At 34.2% G+C, this 15,294-nt stretch overlaps 1 protein-coding gene across 2 annotated transcripts in view; it reads left to right on the top strand.

Moving 5' to 3' along the window:
• Positions 1 to 1,393: 1,393 nt before the first annotated feature.
• LOC100541564 (potassium channel subfamily T member 2) overlaps positions 1,394 to 15,294 on the top strand; it is a 36,733-nt gene continuing 22,832 nt past the window's right edge. The window contains exons 1-5 of one of the 2 annotated variants that reach the window (XM_031554791.1): positions 1,394 to 1,740; positions 4,272 to 4,436; positions 5,879 to 6,015; positions 9,798 to 9,861; positions 12,955 to 13,063. In XM_031554791.1, coding sequence (XP_031410651.1) covers positions 1,429 to 1,740; positions 4,272 to 4,436; positions 5,879 to 6,015; positions 9,798 to 9,861; positions 12,955 to 13,063 — 787 coding nt within the window. In that variant the 5' untranslated portion in view covers positions 1,394 to 1,428. The remainder of the gene's footprint in view (positions 1,741 to 4,271; positions 4,437 to 5,878; positions 6,016 to 9,797; positions 9,862 to 12,954; positions 13,064 to 15,294) is intronic. The other variant, XM_031554790.1, reaches the window with a different exon arrangement.

Here is a 15,294-nt window from a genome sequence, read left to right as displayed (position 1 = left end):
TTTTTCAAGGAGAAAAGGGAAAGAGATAACTGTGAACATAGGAAAATTATGGAAGACCTAGATTACTACTCCAGTGAAAAACGTGTAACAACTTGGAAAGGAACATAAAATTATCAGTTCTGACTGAAGGATGAAACTTATGCAAACAGAAAAAAAAAACGCACCCTTTTTAGAACATTTTAAGAAGTGTGAAAACTACAAATGCTAGAACTGTGAAAAGGAAACTGGGAATTTGATCCATATGTTCTGGAAATGCCACTGCCCACTACTGAATTATTTTTGGAGAACAGAACAGAGAACAGAAGAACAACTAAAAAGCTGTTATAAACACAGGGTCTCCCTGGTGATGCAAAATTTTTACCATGGCAGATATTAATGAGTGACTCTTACCATCTGGATAGGATATATGAAGAAATTATCTTAGATATGTTCTAGAATAATTACCAAGGAATATGGTTTTATTTACCAATTAGATTTCTAATTGTCTGAGGATAAATAATTCAGCTATCTCCAAGGGGAAAAAAAAAACGCTATTCAGACTGGTTCACACATCAATTTTCTTCATATGGGTGAATACAGTTTAAAAGATGGACTGGATTTAGTCTAAACGATTCTACTGTCTTACAGAAGATCATATTTTAAGCTATTTATCACGGTAAATTTTTCCAAAGTGAAATATTTTTAAAGCATGAAACATAAGAAACATAAGACCTTTGTATAGATTCTGCCACTGCTTCTCACAACCTAAACAGCACTAATTTACCCAAATCATACTGATTACAACTGAAATAAATACCAAGCAGTTTATACTACCATTTACTTGTTCCCAGAAATGTGTAACTGGGAGGAACCAACATGTTCAGCTAGAGAAACAACCAAGCCTTATATTTCTATGCTATATGTCTAGCAAACAGAAACTTCATGCCAGTTGACACCTTCTACCTGAAGGCTGACCATGACGCTGGGCACTTATTCCTCGGACAGTTGGATAGCCTTCGGTTCTCACATCTAGTTAGTTACTATAGTAGACAGTAGAGTAACCACTGGTACTAACATTATTTAATGAACTAGTATTCATGCTAATAGCTCTTGCCATACAAAGCAATATAGACTAATATAGAGAGCAACAGATATAAAGAATTATATGTATTTTCTTCACCATAACAGTAAAGTCTCCCTGAAAAGTTAAGATACATTAAAAAAAACCTGAATGGTGGCAACCATCTGTCTTGTTCTGGTTTAGAAAGGAACTGCATCAGTCCATGATGTTCCTTATAACACTTCTCCCTCACCACTAAGAAAAATCTAGTAGCAAAGTTCTCAATACCACACTGAAATATTGAAAAAAATGAGATTATTAGACATGATGTAAAAATTATATTAATAACACTTCTAGTTTGATACTCATTTTTCCTCTTTTTGAAAGAAATGTCTTTTCTAAGCAATGTATCCATTCTAAAAGAAGTAATTCTTTGCATATATAATGTAATCATCAAACTTGAACTGAACCTAAGTGCAGTTTTTATTTTTCGTGTCTTTATTCATTCTTTTCTACATAGTATTTGTGGAATTCAACATCTGGAACGAGCAGGAAACAAGTTGACTCTCTTTGACTCCCTTTATTTCTGCATAGTGACATTTTCCACTGTGGGCTTTGGGGATGTTACACCCAAGATATGGCCTTCAAAGCTGCTTGTTGTCATTATGATCTGTGTTGCTCTTGTGGTGTTGCCCATACAGGTAAACATGGATTATTTTTTTTTCATTTTCTCTATAGAATTGTTTTTAAACCAAAACAATAACCCCCCAACACATCCTTTTGCAATGCATCTAAAATATCAGAAATTATTACCATCTTCTGTACCCTCTATTATTTTCCTAAAATTTTCCAGTTTATCTTTGTTTAATTTAAATGTATAATAAAATATAATACAGATTTATAATAAAATATTTAGCACTGAAGCCAGTTTTCAATTGCTGGTGAAAGATTTCTGTTTCTGTCATGTATCACAGAGCCCTTCTCTTCATCCTAGGTAATTTTAAAAACGCAGAACACAACAAAAATAAAAAACGAATCAACCACAATAAAAAAAACAGTCCCCTGCACTTTATGAGTATAGCATTTCCTCTGCAGGCTTTCCCTGTTTCTAATCTTGATTCTCTCCACTTCCCCTCATGTTCTTACAGTTCAGTGCAAACTTAAAAAAAGAACTCATTAAATCTGCAACTCAAGCAAATTGTCTTCACATCTGTGTGTGTTGGCACACACTGATCCAAGTGCACATTTAGGAATTTTTGGTGCCTATATGATTTATAGGTTGATTTATGAAAATCCAAGTATTTCATGTAATCAATCAGTTTCCATAAATTTGTACTAGACATTTGTCAGCTCATTAGCCCAGGCTTGATGACTGACACTCTCTGACTACAGGACAGCTGTGCCACAACACTAAATGTCTTGCACTTGGTGATGATCCAAAACTCGTGGCCACAAAAAGGAGGTGTGGGGACACATCATGCATGCTTACTGAATCTTGCAGCAGACTCAGATGCTAGGCCTTGAAGCTCTCAAGTTTCTTATACACCTTTGATTTCCGCACTCTACTTCTTTGATCGTGAACTAAGCCTCAACTCTGAGCAGACAATACAGAAACCCTGTGAGGCTTGAAGCTCAAGCTGTCAGCATTAATTTCCTTGAAATTACCTGAACATTTAAATTATAGCCAAATATATAGTGCAAGCATATGCACTAATATAATTATATTCCCACCCAGTGACAGTTTAATAAAATGTATGTTTTGCTTGAAACTAAAATATGGTTTAAGGAATTTCCACAGAAATACAAATTTCATCTTTCAAGTATTTCTAATATACACTTAAACACAAAATCTATGCACTACCTGTAAATAATCTGGAATCTACTACTCTTTCATATCAATCTAAGTATTATTCACTATTTTATTTCTACATTTTTGTAGTGATGAAGAGGCTTTATAGTTTTCTACACGCAGAATGAGGGAGACATTATCTAGAATCACAGAACCGTAGAATGTCCTGAGTTGGAAAGACTCAAAAGGATCACCAGGTCCAACACCTGGCTCCAGACAAGACCACTCAACATCCAAACCCCATGTCTGAGAGTGCTGCCCAAATGCTCCGTGAGCTCCAGCACCTTGGGGCTATGGCCAGTGCCCGGGGCAGCCTGCTCCATGCCTGCTGCCCTCTGGGGCAGAACCTTCTCCTAACCCCCACCTGACCCTCCTTCTGACACTGCTCTGTGCTGTTCTCTCAGGCACTGTCGCTGTCATCAGAGAGCAGAGCTCCCCACCAGGGATTAGTCTGATCTAACCCCATTTACTATAAAGTCTTCAGCTTTGCCTTTCTATTGTATTAAATGAATTATTATTCACAATAAAAATTGCGAGAAAAAGCTGTTACCACAATAGACATATAGTTAAATTGAGCTCAGGATTAAGTGTGTATTACAGAACACTTTGAGATGGCATTTATGAATTATATTAAGGCATGGATTATTACAATATTGTCTTTAGTTTAAAAGATTCTGATTAGTGGAGCAATATTTTATACTCGTAGTAATTCTTTCATACTTCCTAGCTTATACATTAGGCTTCCCTTTCATTAGAGTACAAAACAGATTTTACTGTTAGACTGTATAAATCATTCAGATGGCAAATGCAAAAATGCAAAATTAACAGCTGCCATGTATTTAAGTGGTATATATATGTATAAGTCATATTAGTGAGTATACAGATTGGATGGTAATACACAGATACGGTCACCTTCAGAGTACTATAACATTTCTGAAGACAGTCATTGCCCAAAGTAAAATGGTGCTTCTACCTAAGTATTTATACTCATATTAACCTAAGCACATGAAAACTTAACTTTTCATTTGAGGGAAGCATTTAGATCACGGGGCACTGGAAAAACAGCTCAGAGATGTGAAATATGTGAACAAGATAGCAAACAACATCGTCCTCGCTTTTTTCTAAAATTTTAGGGCTGGGTGTAATCACATGATATTTTAATGAAGTTATTCAGCTTTTTGCAATAGAGACTGGCCATACTTCCACGTTTTTCTGTAAACCTACTATCAATCTGTCCCACATACCAACAACTTCTTGCAAAGAAAAATACACTGGGTGCTAACAACATCATTCAATAAAAGCATGATCTGAACAATGCAATGTATTTACGTGATACACTTTAACTGCACAGCTGCTTGACTATATTTAACATATCTATTACAGTTTGAACAGCTGGCATATTTGTGGATGGAGAGACAGAAGTCCGGTGGCAACTACAGTCGACACAGAGCTCAGACGGAAAAACATGTTGTGCTGTGTGTCAGCTCTCTGAAGATTGATTTACTTATGGATTTTTTAAATGAATTCTATGCTCACCCTAGGCTGCAGGTATTTGTAGTGAAAGAAAAAAGAAAAGAATCTCATAACACTGATTTTTGGAGTGTTCTGGAATGGCTTTTAAATTGTAAAGCTAAATTTAAAAATAGTTGGCTAAACTGAGAATCTAGAATTGCAATAAGGTGTTGAGTTATTGAGAAATTGAGTATGGAGACATTTGTTTTGAACTGAGGTAAAAGGGACTGAATTATTGTCTTGTTGAATTATGCTAGTCCTTTTAGAAACAAATATTCCCATGCAGCTTCCTTTTATTCTTTTTTTTTTTTTTTTTTTCCTTGAGGGAGCTTGGGGGGACTGGATCCAAAGCTCCTCAAGAAGTTAGCATATTTTGGTTTTGGCATTTTGCTTTTTTTTTTTTTTTAGAAGATAATACTTTTGGAGAAGGAAAAAATAGAAGCAGAGACCTTTTAAGGTTACAAAGAAAGTTTTTCTCATTGTACACATTCCATAGTTAATGCAGACGTCACATAACTTGTTCAAGTCATATAAAAGATTCTTTATATGAGGTAGCAATTTGGATTCATCATCATAAGCTTTTCTATAAACCATTTATTATAGAAAATCTTCTCTGCCAATGTCTTTTACCATTACCTATAGCACCACACTTAATTATGTAATGCAAAAACCCCACAAAATGACTGAGCAGCAGCATGACAAACACTAAATGCAAAATATTCTCCAAATTAATCAGGTAGTAAGAAGTCTAAGCAAACATACAGAGAAATCCAGTATTTCAGAGATTAATAATTGATCAGTCTTTGTTATACAGATAAAGTAAGAGAAGTCCTAATACTACTTATGTAGCATGAAGGAAATTATATTCATTCCCTTCACAACTGAAGTGGGAAGCTTGAGGATACAGATGATGCTGTGAGTAAGCTTCCAGCAGACGACTGTGTGTGATAAGTAAGACTTCATATCGAGACTGTCCTAACCTTTCAGTCTTTCCCCTTACATTCTACTTGTCTCTCCTCATACACACACGCATATACATGTCAGGGTAACCTTATTTCTAATTGAGAAATTGTCTGTACAGGAAGTAAAATTTGGATCAGCCCATTAATGCAGAGGAAAAGATTTCAAGGAGTAATAGAGATGGTGAAAATAATTGTTTTAATTGTGGAAAGATTCCTACATTTTCCAGCTGTAATGACAGAAAAATGAACTGTGTCTAAAAAATGTATGCTTTCATAGAAACAAAAATGTAATAGAATTCTAGTGGTCACCTTCAAGTCTTTTATGAGCATTCTTGCCATTTTCATTTAGGAATAACTCCATATTTTAAACATTTGTATTCAAATTACTTTTGTCAGTGAAATTTGAGAACTATCTCAGAAGTTTAATGTATGCTTGGTCTGTTGATTCATCTCCCGGCAACAACAAATGGTATCATCAAATAATAACATGATTATTCCTCATTATGTTTTTGGCAGGACTATTATGTTGTTATTTTGTGTCCTACTGAAATGGATGCTCAGGTCCGGAGAGTGTTACAAATCCCGATGTGGTCTCAAAGAGTTATCTATCTCCAAGGCTCAGCACTAAAAGATCAAGACCTGCTGAGAGCAAAGTAGGCAAATATAGCTAACACTTATTTACTACCTTGTTTCACTTATGCTCTTTGATAAAGAAGTTTGACAAACAACTAAAGCTAGAAGGAAAGTATGTTTATTTAGAAAACAGGGATCTTAATTATATTTGTTTTTTCCTTAAGTCTGAAAATTTTCAAGGAACATATTTGTAAGTTCTTCATTTGACCAATCTTTTTATCACTATTTTTTTTTTTTTAAAAGGTTGTTGAAAGAGAGTGCCTATAATTTCTGTAGAAAAAGCTGTGTTGAAAATTCTGAAACTGCCAATAATGCTAGAATTTTTTTTCCTTGTGCACAGATAGTAAACCAACTGAAGGGGAGAAAAAGTGAACAAAAGTAATTATCACCCTTTGAATGCTTTGTACAGTCTTGTTTTCTTAATAAGTTCAGCCTGGTAACATAAGCAACGACTCTACTTTACCTCTGTATATTCTTCCCTCAGGATCTTGCTCTTAGCACACATTTTCTACCACTTCCAAAAAAAAACCCTCTTTGCCAGTTAATATGGAATGACAGTAATCAAAACATATCAGTCAAACACACTTTCTCAAAAAAAAAAAAAAACCCACCACCAAAAAAACTCACAAAGACTACCAAAATCAACTACCATTGCTCAATCACTTAAAGGTGGGAAAGAATTCACAGTGGAATTTATGTAGGAGGATTGTCTCTTCAGACTCCAAAGAGAAAGGTGATTCTTTTCAAATAACTGTTTATCTGTACTGCTTTTTATAAGAATTTACCTGTTTTCACTTAAATTAATCAACTAATACATATGATATCTAAATACAATGATATCTAAAATCAAGCCAGTACATCAGTACTTATGTCATTCAACCTTCTAAAGAATTATTCTGAAGAATCTCATCTGTGAGAAGTCTAGCAAGCAGTGCTATCTTCAAATTTCTGCTACTGAAAAAAATAACTACCTTTACATAGCTACCTTACTTGAAAATGCAGAAAATCTTTGTTCAGGATTATGAACTTCTTTCAAAAAGCGGTTCCTTTTTTTTTTTTTTTCTTCCCACTTTGTTGCTAGTTTTCAAGGAGGAATTCATAGGGGAATTTGGCTAATGTTTGTTCTACTCATTAAGAAAAATTAGACTGTTCCCTCCAGATAATAATGAATTTCACTTATAATAACCTGAAGGTACTCAATGAAGTACCTGTTTCCTGCAGAACATGTAATTGAATGTACCTGTCACAGAATAATTTTCCACTGCTCCTGAGGGAAAAAGTATGGTGGGAACTTAATAGAATGTTTAATTTGATCTATAAACCAGTACCTGAGACGTTTGCTATATTCTTTTTAATGAGAATATAGTGTACTGAGAAGATAGCATGACACATGGTAAACAATTTCTAATAAATAAAATCATAGAATGGTTTGTGTTAGAAAGGACCTTGAAGATCATCTAGTCCCAACCCCCTGCTATAGGCAGGGATGCCTCCCAGCACACCATATTGCTCACAGCCCCATCCAGCCTGGCCTTGAGTGCCTCCACAACCTCTCTGGGCAACCCTCACAGTAAGGAATTTCTTCCCAGTATCTATTCTAAATCTACCTTCTTCCAGATTGACGCCATTTCCCCTCATTCTGTTGCTACCTGCCCTTATAAAAAGTCCCTCCCAGAACAAAATAATGTTTAACACCACAAACAAACAAACAAACAAACAAAACAAGAAGTGCCTTTTTATTTATCAAAATTTATACACATATTATAAATGAATTGCAACGCCAAAATATCATCATAAAGGTCACACTACAAAAGGAAGGGAATATCAAAAATTGATGTACTGCATATTTAGTAAATAGTTAACTGAGAACTGTATTTTCCTATGTCCTAGTACACCATCTGACTACAAAAACGATGCTCATTCTTGCTTTCTACCTTTGAAAGTTTCACTTTGCAATTTTTGGTCATTCTCAGGGAACACAAGAAAAAACAGTCTGTCGTGGTTTAACAATGATACTTCTACTGGGCATCAGTACAATTAGAACTTTTATATCTACACAGTAACTGACAAAAACAACCCTTGTTCTTCAGGCAGACTACTACTAGAAAGTAACATTATATTTCCTTGCTCTACAGCTTTCTCCCATGCTGTTAAAAAATAGTTTTTCTCTTCTTACACTTTCCTGCTTCAATGAACCCAGCACACATCTTAATTCTCTTCTTATCCACTCTTCCTTTACTTTATGCTTCTTTTTTATTATTACTTTCACAAATTTATTTCAATATTTCAATATATCAAGTCACTTCAAGTTCTGCCATTCTCAAGCAGTAGAACAATTTTATTTTTCAGATTTAATGGCATATAAAAATTGACAAAGCTTTTTTTGTTATTAGAAAATTAATAGAATTATCTTATAAGGATATTCTGGGTACTAATATAGCATAGATATTATTAGTGTTTCAGTTGTCTAAATTCATGGTATCCATTGAATATTAGTATCAGGGGAATTACTCTTGCCAACTGTGGTTGAAATTATTAAAGAAGCTTCTAAAAAGCACTGGAGAAAAAGGTGAATATGATCAATGAGGTTTCATTTCCTCACAAAATCATCTGTATATTTATCCTAGTTATCATCTCTTCAAATACTGTTAAATAACTAATTTCACTGAATTTTCTTTCCTAATATATTTCTTTTTAAGACCTTACCATTACTCATATAGAATTGCCCATTCTCACTTCTCTGTGTAAGTTGCACTTGACATTACTATTTTAGAAATACACAGTTGTTTTTGTCACTTTTTTTTTTTTCCCAAGTACTTTAATCTGAGGCTTCTCCTGTTTTTCCTACTGTTCGTTGTTTGCTGCCTAGGGGACAACATATAATTATCTTATCCTTCTTTTACATTTATATTTTCTCGGAATGGTCACACACGAAACACACAAATTCACTATTTCCTATTTCTATAGTCATAAATTAAAAGGTTATTACTCAGTTTATCTGGCTCCTTAATATGGATATCTATTCAACTTTAGTTGTTAAAAACGGATCTTAAGTCTTGCTGCTCAAATAAAACTAGTAAAATATTGTAGATCATCTGTTTGAGATCATCTTGTAGAGCATCCTATGTAGACTGAACTCAAACGTTGCCAGTATTTTCTTACACAAGCTCTTATTTTTACCTCGCTAAAACAATGTTTAGGTTTTTAATATGTATCATCTCAATTCTTTCTGAACACTTTGGAAATATTATTTACATAGTCCATCACTTCACCTCTTATTGCAGTCCTTCACTGGCTTACCCTTCTTTCTCATCAAGGAATGACCTTGTATTCGTACTTAGCCTACAACTCCAAGTTCTTAACAAGAGGAAACCTGACAAGCCTATAAAACTGTTCGCTTATACATAAAACAGATTAGTATTCAAAACCCCTTGTGACTTCACCTATACTGTACCTTCAAGCTAGAATTCAAGCTATTAATTCACCTTTTTATACTCGTGGCTGATAAAAACTTACTTAATTTGCAAAGTAATTGTGCTTGAGGACACTTTGCTTTTCTTACTTTGGCACAGCTTCTATCGGAACAAAGGGAAGAAAATTTCCTAGAACCTAGCCAAGAAGTATTGGCATACTGTGATTAAGTACACGGAGGAGTGTTGTTGACATTCATATAATGCATGAAAGCAGATAGACTTCTTTCTCTGTATTCAGTATCTACAATCACATAAGACCATAAAATGAATCAACAGAAGGCTGTCGGGTATTTTTGAATGTAACAAAGTTTTCTCCCTCATTTTTCTAGAATGGATGATGCTGAAGCTTGTTTCATTCTAAGTAGCCGCTGTGAGGTGGACAGAACAGCAGCTGTAAGTTCTGAAGAAATAACCAAGAATGAATGTTTATACTGATGTTTCCCTTGTACCCTCTCAGACTTCTAAGAACACAAGATTAAAGTTAGCTGATTAAAGATACAAATTTTCCATAAATGGAATTAACTTCAAATATTTAGTAGAAGTTCATTAAATGTTACTATTTGAATGAGTTAAAACTTTTCCAGTCAGGAAACGTTTGCTGGAATCTTGTCAATTCATAAAAATTGTTTCTAGGAAAACTATCAGTTTCAAAACTGTGTGAAGAAAGCCTTGGGATTTGCTAGAGATCTCGGACCTTTAAGTGCTTAAAGTTCTATAACAAAGCCTGCCATTAGAGGTCCCTGGCGCTGGAAGCAACAGGATTTCAAGCTTCCATTTATTAGCCTTAGATCCTAATAGCTCATGTCTCAACTCTCAAGTCTGTCAAAAACTTGGGAGCCTAGAATTCTCTCTACTCAGGCAAGACAAATCTTTGCCAAGTTTTACAATATGAAATGCGATTTTGAGACCTCAGACCAAGAAGTAAGCTGCTCTTCTGCTATATAACACAGGGCAGACATCTGTTTCACATAGTAGGATGCAACTATGCAACTCCTAAAGTGAATTCAAATTGCATTTATGTATAGATGACAATTTTGTTGTTGTTGTTTGTTTTTCATTGATGGGTTTAGAGATGCAGTCCTTGCCAGACTGTGAAATTAGTCAGCAAATTTAGTGGGCTGCCTGTATTAATTTGGTCCACAAAACATTTTCCTGAAACACTGCATCTACTGGTCTAAGCCAGTGAGTGATGGGAATTGTCCTTTGAACTATCCTATAGGTAACTTCTTAGTAGGCGCAATAAATATATGAAAGATGACTTCTACTGCCAAAAGCTTTCTTTTGACCCTTTCAGAAAATTCAGAGATGGTTGAGTTGAAGCTTAAACTTTTTTCCTTTCTTTAATCAAATTGCATGACATAATACATACATATTGAATGCCTTTTTACGTGCTAAAAATGTCAAAATTTTTCATCACCACAAACTAGTATATAAGTTACTAGAAATGTAAAAGGGAGAACCACAAATACTACACAAATAGATTGAATCTTAGCACTTAAAATTCCTACCTGTATTTTCATTTCTATCCCTGGAGTGCTTCTCCAGAGAAGAAATTGAGACTAAGCGGGGAAAAATTCTAATTTTGTGAGAATCCTAATAACCAGCTTTTGTACATAAACATATGCTTGTGACAACGGAAGAAAAATGGGAAATATTAATAGTACATGCACACCGAGATGATCTCATGAAACTGTATGAAGTGTTTAAGTACCTACTTTATATATGTTACGCATTTGTAAATTGCTTTAAAAAATAGCAAATGGAGAACAATATATATTTAGCAGTTTTGAAACTGTGAATGTGCCAAATGATTGAGAGTTTTTAAGTACCTTTCCCATTCTTTTATAATTATCTAAAAATATTTTATTTTGAAATTAATCAGCACCTACTTCTATAGGTCTAGGTTCAGTAATTTTTTTCTTTCAAATGACATTTGCATTTTAACAATTGTAGTAAACTTTATTCATTCTCAACTTTAGAAATTCTTTCACCTTACAAAAAATAGTAATGCTTATAGAGAAAATATTTCTAAAAAAATTTCAAAGAGGATATATGAATAACAATGAGAAGAACAGAGAATGAGTAAACAAGGCTTGAAGCATACGATTGAATGTATTTGGTGGTGCAGCTTTGGTTTATCATAGTAAGTTTAATTTTAGCTCCTTATATAATCCTTAAGAATTAAAACAGCCACCTAAATTTTATTAAATCGAAGCTACATTTCTATTCATGTAGTATACAGGAAACAGCTCTTTCTCACCGTTTTACAGACCAATGTGTTTTTTGCATGACTAATATCAGAAGTGCAGTGAGGAATTTAGTAACCTCAAACTCTTCAATGAAGCTACATTATCACTGGAGATGACTATGTTTTCTTGGCACCTTTTGTATAAAGTAATAGATAACATATCTGCAATATTACAGACATTCAAATCTGTCCCAAATCCACCTCAAAACAACTGGCTTCTGTAGTGTACCTCTATGACCTCCTTCTGTCCCATTACCTAGACATTTGCAACTGCTAAGGTATGCTGGCATTTCAGTCCCTTGAAACTAAACAGAAAAAAAAAAATCCAAATGCAAAGAAGGACCTCCAAAAATAAAACCAACACAACCACTCCCCCTCATAAGAAATCATACATGACAGAAAAATAGAAGAAAATGTGACTTTATACAAGCAAAGTTTAGAGCATGGTACAGCTGAGTTCTGAAATTTCCTGCATCAATGCAGTAATCCTACGTCTTTCATAAAAAGTTAATTCAAAACACATGAACTAATGCCTTTTACCATCCTCTAAAGGTCTTCCTGTTATGATTTCATTCTAGTATTTCTAGTGCACAAACTACTCGCTACCATCTCAAGTGACATTAAAACATCATGGTTTGAAAATGTCAATTAAGTTAAAGATTTTCCCTTGAGTTCATGAGTCTGGAAGCCTTTTTTATTGCAAGTGCTGCAAACATAATGAATCATTCTTTACATATTATCTATTCATAGCACCAATTTCATGACTAGGCAAGACATTTCAACTCAAACATTGTTTCCTAAGTGCAGTTCTTAATTACTCCTTTTTAGTTCAGAAATAAATAAAAATTGATCACTAATACATTGAAATTAGCCGTACCTCATTAAATTCATTATATGAATTAGTGGATATATTATTGCATACTTTCATGGAGTGGGAATATTACTCCTATTATTAACTCACTCTTGACAGTAACAGGTAGGAAAAACTAGCAGGCTGGAAAATCTTTTGGAATCCTATGATCAGTAGCTGACTAAATGTGTGTGTATATTTACATATATGTCATATGTAAGTAATATTACATATTATACGTAAGGGGTACATAAATATCCATACCAGATGGTGTTGTACAGTTTTGAAATGAATATCCTGCAATACAGACTTGTAAATCGTTATTTTTCTAATGTATAATTGTGATTACACGTGTTTTATTGTTATGATTTCTTACTTTTTATTTTAGGATCATCAAACCATTTTAAGAGCATGGGCTGTTAAAGACTTTGCCCCAAACTGCCCTTTGTATGTCCAAATACTGAAACCTGAGAATAAATTCCACATCAAGTTTGCAGGTAAGTGTGAGATTTCAGCCATTTGAATCACTTGTTTATTTGGCAGCTTGTTTCATGAACGCACAATCAAAGGGAGATTCCATAAGTGTATTTATTAGTTAGAAGCTCATTAAAAGCGTAACATTTTCAAGTACTATGGGTTAATATATCCTCTCAACAGTAAAATACCATTTCTATATTAGGCTCTTATAAATAAGCATTTGAAGGATACTCATTTTATATAGCACTATGTTACTTGATAAATCACACATTGTTATTCCTCAATTATAAATCCGGGTAGGTTTTATCCATGTCTTTAAATCATTTCTGACTTTTATAGCATATTGTTACTGAGGGATATATGAAAAGACCTACTTAGAAAAGGTCAAAATTCATTCGAGAAACAATTGGGAAAAAAAAATCTTTACACTGGGATGGTTTTCTCTAGCTCATACGAACAAGTATTTTTTTTTTCTTTCAAATATTTTGGAAAGAGAAATGTAATTTAGTTCTGTATCCAGTGAAATTCATATCTTGGAAAAAAAAATGCAAAATGATGTTAAGAAATCCAGATAAATCCTCTCTCATAAGAATGGATTACTAGCTCTAAATTCAGAAACTTTCTCAGCATTGTGTAGGTAGATCTCTATGTCTCTCTCTGTCACATACACATATATCCACATACACACATATAGTTATGTGCAAAATATATGAGTACTCTTTACAATAACAATACATTTTACTTCTCTCTGGAAAATTAGCACCATGAAGCAGGAGAAAAGCTTCCCTTTTCAACTGTAATTTTTAAAATTCAGTTTTCTTGAAGGATATTCTAAGCAAGAAGGGATTGCTGATTCATACAAAATTCGAAAAAACGAAATGGACAAATATTAGTCTCCTTCATCATTCCAAGAACATGATGAAGAAGTAAATTTCACTACAGAACAGAGAAACAGCTAAGGCTGAAATTTTAAAAGCTACTGCATTTGCCACAAGGTTGGAAAGAGGGAGAAAAAGCATAAATAGCAGTCTGAAAGTTACGAAAGTATAATCTTAAACTATGAGATAGCACAGCAGGGAATAAAACTCATGCTGTGACAGGAACTATGATGCTTTTTCATCTCCCCCTTAGAACCACATAGCACAATCTTTTCTCTCTACCCTCTCTACCCATGTACACTTCTCTTTACTAGTAACTGTTAATTTATTGCTACTAGTTGTATTTTTAAGAGAGTTTCATTATTCTGAATGCCTGTATGTCTCTGTAGGGGCATATATACTGCTCTGAAAGCAATGCTTCCTATTTTGTGATGTTGGTCACAATGTCAGAGGTTGATGTTGGTGGTATGGCAGTAGAGGTTGAACCTTCCTGTCAATATTCCATAATGTTTTGTTGCCACGTGACAGATGACAGCGGAGGGGCAGAATGGAGTCCAAAGTGAAAGTGCTTATGAAGCAAAGGTGTGTCACTGACTTCCTCCATACCACCAAAAAAAAAAAAGCATTCACTGACATTTGCTGAACATTTCTGGAGATCAAACAGTGGATGTGAGCAGAGAGGCAGCGGATGGGGCATTTCACTAATGGCAGAAGTAACAGTGGGTCATCTTCTCTAGTGTGTGTTTTCATGGGTGCAGCATGCAGGTTGAAAAAAGTGTTTTGTAGCTGAGAATTTGCTCTATCAAATAGATTTGTTGTGTTCTTTGTATTTGTTGTCATTTCTACAGAAATAAACAGGAAGCATTACTTTCAGAGTGACCTACATATAACTAGATTTGCAAAACAGACGGTTTTTTCCCCGTGTCCTAAGTCACACTAAGTTGTCCTAAGAACAAAGCAAAATGAGCAAATCAGAAACAACCCAAAACCGAAACATTTTAATATTTCCTTCCTTTAAGCTTAATCCATCTTTTATCTTACTGTCTTCATTTATATTCCTTACTTCTTGAAGCTCTTGAGAAAACCTTATATATTCTCTACCACATTAGCCTCCTCTAATATTAATTGTCAAATTACTGAATCATAGGGCTTGCTTACTTCTCAAAATTGTTTTGAATGGATCACTGCATCCATTCCCACACATACTTGTTGCAAATGGTATTACTTATGTCTTACAGTTTCACCATGCAACAGTTTATAGCAGAGAATTACAAGCATTTCTACAAGATTTAATTAATCATACTGATTACACAGGAAATTTTTAATGCAGTTTTCAATTTGGTCAGGTTACCAGCACAGTATAAACATCATCA

This window comes from Meleagris gallopavo, chromosome 10 (assembly GCF_000146605.3).
Source record: "Meleagris gallopavo isolate NT-WF06-2002-E0010 breed Aviagen turkey brand Nicholas breeding stock chromosome 10, Turkey_5.1, whole genome shotgun sequence".
Lineage (NCBI taxonomy): Eukaryota > Metazoa > Chordata > Aves > Galliformes > Phasianidae > Meleagris > Meleagris gallopavo.
This window is presented reverse-complemented; position numbering and strand designations above follow the sequence as displayed.